This window comes from Trifolium pratense, linkage group LG6 (assembly GCF_020283565.1).
Source record: "Trifolium pratense cultivar HEN17-A07 linkage group LG6, ARS_RC_1.1, whole genome shotgun sequence".
NCBI lineage: Eukaryota > Viridiplantae > Streptophyta > Magnoliopsida > Fabales > Fabaceae > Trifolium > Trifolium pratense.
Genome location: NC_060064.1, coordinates 31,912,872 through 31,919,237, shown reverse-complemented (window position 1 = coordinate 31,919,237; position 6,366 = coordinate 31,912,872). Strand labels below are relative to the sequence as shown.

Here is a 6,366-nt window from a genome sequence, read left to right as displayed (position 1 = left end):
AACAAAGTCATTAATTTTTTTTACATATATAAATTTTTTAATATACAGATATAAACAATTAGAGGCCCTAAATGTTTGAGGCCCTGTGCGGTGGCTCACCTTGCACACCCACAGGGCCGACCCTGCATTCCATCATAACTCAACCATCTCAAAAGTAAGGAGACACACCACCAAAAAACTAATTAACTAGAATCTCTAAAAGGCACCACCACAAGAAGAATACTTTTCAGAAAAAGAGAGAAGCAACAACCACAAATAGGACAGAGCAGCAAAAAGGACATCCAATCCCCCGACCAATCGAGACCCAACACGACCAATCCATGGTTTGAACTCTAGAAAACTCTTATCCCACCATGCTTTATTTGTCTCAACAGCTCTCTTGACACTGTCAACAGTGTTGCTTAAGAGCAGAATCAAGTCTCCCCTCAAAAGCCTTGCTTGAATTTCCTGAAGTCTCCCAAGTCTCCCAATTTTTTTGCGCTGTTCAACAAAATTTCTCTAATTAAAGTCCCAAACCAAATTTAATTGACTATAAAAATAGAAACTATAGAAAAAGAGAAATCACTTTTATTTCAAAATATTTTTAAAATAATACGACCAACATGTTAAATAAAAAATAATATTTTAAAAATATTCATAATTCACACATAATACTCAAAATTTCAAGGACAACCGTACCCTAGCGCACAATAATACTAATTACACTCGTGTGAGTCTGATATTTAAGATACGAATTCCAAAATTATGTAACTAAGTGTCTTGAATATAAATATTAGTATTATGTATATAAGATCAATATACTAACAAAGAGAAAAAATTAACATAACTTTATAATATACTAACAATTCACCATTAAAAGCAATAAAATTGCTCTATGGTGTGTTAGTACATTATCTTGTTTTAAATTGCAATTAAAATAAACAATTGGACCAAAATTGAGAATATATAAATACACACTAAGAAAAGTTAACATATTGAAAAATAGAGACGATAAAGAATTGGTCATTAAATTTGGAGTCTATAACCTAGAATCAGAATTCAAGACAAGGTTTCTATCTCAATATTTTTCATTGTCATTTCAATTTTATCTTTTAATTATTTTTATTAGCAAAGTTTTTGTGTCAATTTTTTTTAGCAAAGTTTATTAAATTGAGGGTATTCAAAGCCCATTACATTTGAAAAGAGTCAACCATTTTGAAGACATTGTAATGGAGAATTACCAATTAGAGAAGAGTAAGTTTTTATTTCTACCTTCTTATTTTGTAAATCCGGAAGGGTTTGGTTTTATTACTTCAAAAGGGCTATTGGTTTTTCTAATGTGTTGGACTCATATCCCTCGATCTAGGTTTGATTACGTATGTTCTTAGTTCTAACATGTTGGACTCATCCTTCAATTTAAATTTGATTTTGTCTGTTCTTGATTTCAGTTGTGTTGGTGCTCTTGTGCTTTTTGTTTTGCTGTTGTTCAAGGTTTGTTGAGATCTGCAGGTCTCAGGGTGTTGGGTTTACCTCCACTTCGTCTTCTGTATGTGACTGTGTTCGCGGTAGCACCGGTTTGCTCGAAAGAGCTTTTATGCCCACTTCTTGTTCGGGGGTTGTTGGCACGTGTGTACTCTGGTTCCGTTTTGGCGGTTGATCCATTCACTAAGTTTTGAATCCTTGTTGATTTTTGCCGATGCTCTCACTCTTCATTTTTTGTAACTTGGTTTCGCGCCCGTACGCGGAAGATTGCTTGGTTACACTCGTAATGAGTGTTTGTATTGTTATATTGATTAGGGTTGTTCTACCTAGTTTGTTTGTTTGTTCACGATGTATTCTCGTTCGGGTTATAGTCGGGTCAGGTTTAATGTCCCTCAATCTCTGTATATTTTTCCTTTTGTCTAAAAAAATAAATTATATGGCTCTTATTTCTTATTGTTTATGAGATTGTTTATTATGAATATCTAAAAAATGGTAATTAAAAAGGTGAGCATTTATTATTTTTAATAGAAAATAAGTTTTATAATAATAAAAGTAGAGATAAAATAAGTATTTTATAGAAATTTACAAAAAAAATAGTAAGGTTTGGACCAGGTCCATGTTAGACAACTCATAATTTTCTATTTTCTTTCACAATATATAAATTTAAGGGTATGTCTAATACAAACCTCTAAAAAATGGTCCAAGTGTGTACCCTTATTTTTAGTAAAAAATGCATTTTATAATCATAAAAAATTTAATAGACATATAATATTTTGTTAAAATTTACTAAAAATATATTAGAGTCTATCTTTATATCGAGTCCATATTTTTTTTTTAATATAAAAACGAGAACAGTACAAGAGAAAGTTCAGAAAAATAAAGAGGTGTCAAGAGTACTATATCAAGTCCATATTAGACGCATCTTGATTCGAATGGAAATATTTTTTTTGATTGAAGAGCTTGCCAATAAAATGAAGACTTATCCATCAAAAAAATAAAATGAAGACTTAATTACAAACTTCATGGATTCATTTTTTTTACTATTTGACAATAAAATTTCATGGATTCATCCTTGTAAGAATTATACTAAGTATTTAATTAATGCACTTTTATCCTTTAATTTTGGTGTCTGTTCCTTGACAATTTTGTTTAAATATTGTTTTTTTAATGATAAATAATATTATATATAATAAACAAATAAACTAGATAAAATTCAGAATACAAAGGGGTATCGGAGGTACACCCTGCCAACACCCAATAAATTGTTGTTAGTCTGTAGATAAAATTATTGTTACTCTGTAGCTTTAGATCAAGGTTGAATAGGAGGTTCGAAGCATATATGTATTGGTGATTGTTTTGTAATCAAACTTGATTTGGAGCAATGAATTATAAAAAAATATAAAGTTAGATATTATTAGGTTATATCTGAAATTCTTGTCACAACTTTATAAAAAAAAATTTGTTAGCTGCAATATTTCAAATTATAAAAGTTCTTACCCTACATATATGTACTGGTCAACTGCAAGAAAAAGCTCAAGTATCTTGAATTTTTAATACTGCTGTACTTGTTTGTGATCTTTCCAGCAAAGGATCATATAATAGCTGCTTAAAGATTTTCCAATATGTCAGTTAATATTACCTGTATATATACCTTTTCAAAAATAAAATAAATTTAACTATATGAAAAATTATGTAAATATTTTTTTTTGAATAAAATAATTATGTTAATATTGAACCAGCTATATATAAGGGACAGTTTCTTCTTTTTTTTTAAAAAAAAAAAATTTGATTGCAAAATTTTAATAATAATCATTCAAAAGTACAAAGGACAATTAATTCTTGATAATAAATACAGTGCAACTTTAATTTATACATTATAATAATATTTATATATTATAATAATTATAATATATGAGCCACACAATTAAAATATTGGCTAGAAATAATACACGCAGCATATTAATCATTTAAAGCCAAAATGTCACATGCAATTGGCTGATCTTTGAGCAAAACAAAAACGAAAAAAAATTCAGTACAGAACAACAGACATTGTCTAAAGTGAAAAAAAAATAGGGCAGAAAAAAAAAAAAAAAAAGAAGAAAAATCACTTAAATAAAATGTCTTCATATGAAATGAAATGATTCCTTGTAAAAGCACTTTTAGAATAGTTCATTCTGATCTCGTAACTATGCTGAAAAATATCAGCTAATATCGATTTGGACTTGTATTGCAATCCTCCCATGATTTTCCAAAGATTTGAAGCCCTAAAAAATTAAAACCTAAATATTGTAAGTATAAAAAAATATATAAAATGAAAAAAAAATAATAGTAAAAATTATTATATAAAAACATAAATTACCTGATGATAGATTCATTCTTGATATTGCAGAAAAGTTGGATCTTCCAGAAGTAGAATTGTTATTATTAGCATCCCAATTTGGTGATAACATTGGAGAGTCATGACAATCACTGTTTTGATCAAAACTTGTTTCCTTAGGGATCATCAAATTGTTTTGTTGATGATGATGATGATGATGAGAAGATTTCTTTAACTTTCTTTTAATCACAATTGATTCCTCAATAAAGTTAAAAATATCATCTCTTTGAAGTGATTTTGAACTTTCTTCATCATTAGGCATCAATTGATGAAGGATTTGTTGATTTTGAACATTTTCAGGGTATTTTTCTTTCAAATCTTGTATCATCATCTCAGTTGTTCTTTCCCTTGCTCTTGTTCTTGATTTTTCCTTTGAATCTTTCATCTTTGAAGATTCTTTTTGTGCCCTTTTCATCTTTCTTACTTCTTCGTCTCCTTCATCAGAAGACGAAGAAGAGAAGCTACGATCATCGTCATCATCACCGGAACCTATGTTGTTCTTGCTTCTAGTTAATTCTTCAATTGCCTCTTTTGATTTGTTGAAGAGCCATTCAAGTGTGTTACTAGCTTTGTCAAACCCTAACATGTCTTGAAGATCGAAGAACTTTCGCGCTATCTCAATCGAAAGTCTTACCCTTCTATCTCTCAAACCTTGAGATGTATGAATCTTGCTGTGCCGGTCTTTCTTCACCGGTTTTTTAACCGGTTTCTTTGCAAGCAAATTTGAGATACTACCATAATGAGAAGTACCACTTAGATCTTGTTTCAACATTGCGGCGTAGTCAGCAACAGCCCAATTTGTTACTGTTTCAGGATTAATTGGAACATGATGATGATGAGTTGTTTGTGTGTAGGGAATAGAAATAGTTGGATCGTGAAGAAAAGTATTGATGTTGTTGTTATTGTTGTTGGTGGTGTTGTTTGAAGAAACATTTTGATCAGGGGTAAGAAAAGTAAAAGGAGGGTATGAATGCGATGAAGAAGATGAATTAGGATTATAACAAGGGTAAGGACCTAAAGAGCAATAAGTAGAAGGAAACATTTGAAGATTGATTAATTTTGAAGCAATAATAATTTACTCAAATGGTGAAAAACCCTAGTTTTCTTGTTTCACAACAAAAAAGCACAAGAGGTATAGCTATGTTCTTGTAGGATATAGTGAAGTTGCTTACTCAAAACACCTTGTTGCATAAGGTATTAAATTTTAAGAGGAAAGGAACTAGTTACTAATTAAGGACTATAGGAGAATCTAGAAGATAAAGGAAGTGGTTTGAAAGAAATTGATTATGATAGGAGAAGGTTTTTCATTTTGGATAATCATATGGAAAGTGAGATTTGGCTTTGCATAGTTTCCATTGTAAGGAGAATAAGCCTACATATTTATCTGGGTGTACTGGACAAGGCTCATGGGTTGGTACTATAGAGGAAGAGAGAGAGAACAATCATGATTATAATTAAATAAATAAATAAAAAAATTTAGGTGTTATATTTTATAGATACTATGTTTTCCAACTAAATTTTTTAATTTATTTAAGAATTTTTAGTTTTTGAATGTGTGATGTGTCAGTATAGTCCATAAATTATAAACGTATTCTTAATATATATTTTGTTAATAATTTTATGAATTTATCAACAAAAAATTCATTTGAGAACTAAAGTAACTATTTAAAAGTCATTTGAATTTAATTTTTCTCGAACAATTCTTTTAAAATTCAATTAAAGATGATTTTATGCATAGGAAGTGATTGTTTATTTAGTTAAAAAATAACAGACTGGATAGGACAACTCTAGTTGTACTATGCTTGATCAAACTGGAAGGCAAGGAACACGACAAAAACACAAATTTTTGTCCCTCACTAAACCACAATACAATTGTTTGTCCCAAGTACAAGTTGTCTAAAATAACAAAATACCATTTTGTTCACTAAATTTCGTATAAGACAAAAAATTGTTAAATAACATAAAAGTTTAGTCTGTGTTGTTATGTCATGTGTTATGATGTTCTGTCTTGTAATGTTCTATCAAATACTTACTCTTTAACCGATCAAACGCACCCATAATATTATTGAATACAATAGACTATATATGTTGAATTATAATTAGAAAAATGTAAAACCAATATATAAGTAATTGAATTAGGTTAATTTTCTTTTTGCTACATTAACTAAGTTAATTTGTGGTAACAATATATAAAAAAAAAATAATAACGTAGGATAAGACACACATAAATGGCGGATTTTGTGCCTTATTGTGTGGGAGCAACGTAAGCATCACAGAGTCATATCATTCATTCATTTAACTTTTGAGCCCGTTAGTACGTGTGTATGTATATGTGTGTCATTGTCGTGTATAGAGACTATAAAGAATGAAGGTTTAGGGTTATCATACCTTAGTTTTGCAGAGAATTTAAAAAGGAATGATGAAAGATTAAAAGTAAGTAAGATTATGGATTGTAAAATGTAAATTATGTATACACACGTGTTTGCTTTTTGACTTATTGCTGTAAAAGAAGGTAGGGGCTGCAGAAC

The 6,366-nt window shown here is 29.5% G+C and overlaps 1 protein-coding gene across 1 annotated transcript; it reads right to left on the bottom strand.

Moving 5' to 3' along the window:
- Positions 1-3,339: 3,339 nt before the first annotated feature.
- LOC123889831 (transcription factor DICHOTOMA-like) lies at positions 3,340-5,291 on the bottom strand. The gene is made up of 2 exons (XM_045939334.1): positions 3,821-5,291; positions 3,340-3,725 (listed from the first exon to the last, which is right to left on the bottom strand). The coding sequence occupies exons 1-2, from the start codon at positions 4,878-4,880 to the stop codon at positions 3,667-3,669; spliced, it is 1,119 nt and encodes a 372-aa protein (XP_045795290.1). The 5' UTR covers positions 4,881-5,291; the 3' UTR covers positions 3,340-3,666.
- Between the last annotated feature and the right edge of the window lie 1,075 nt (positions 5,292-6,366).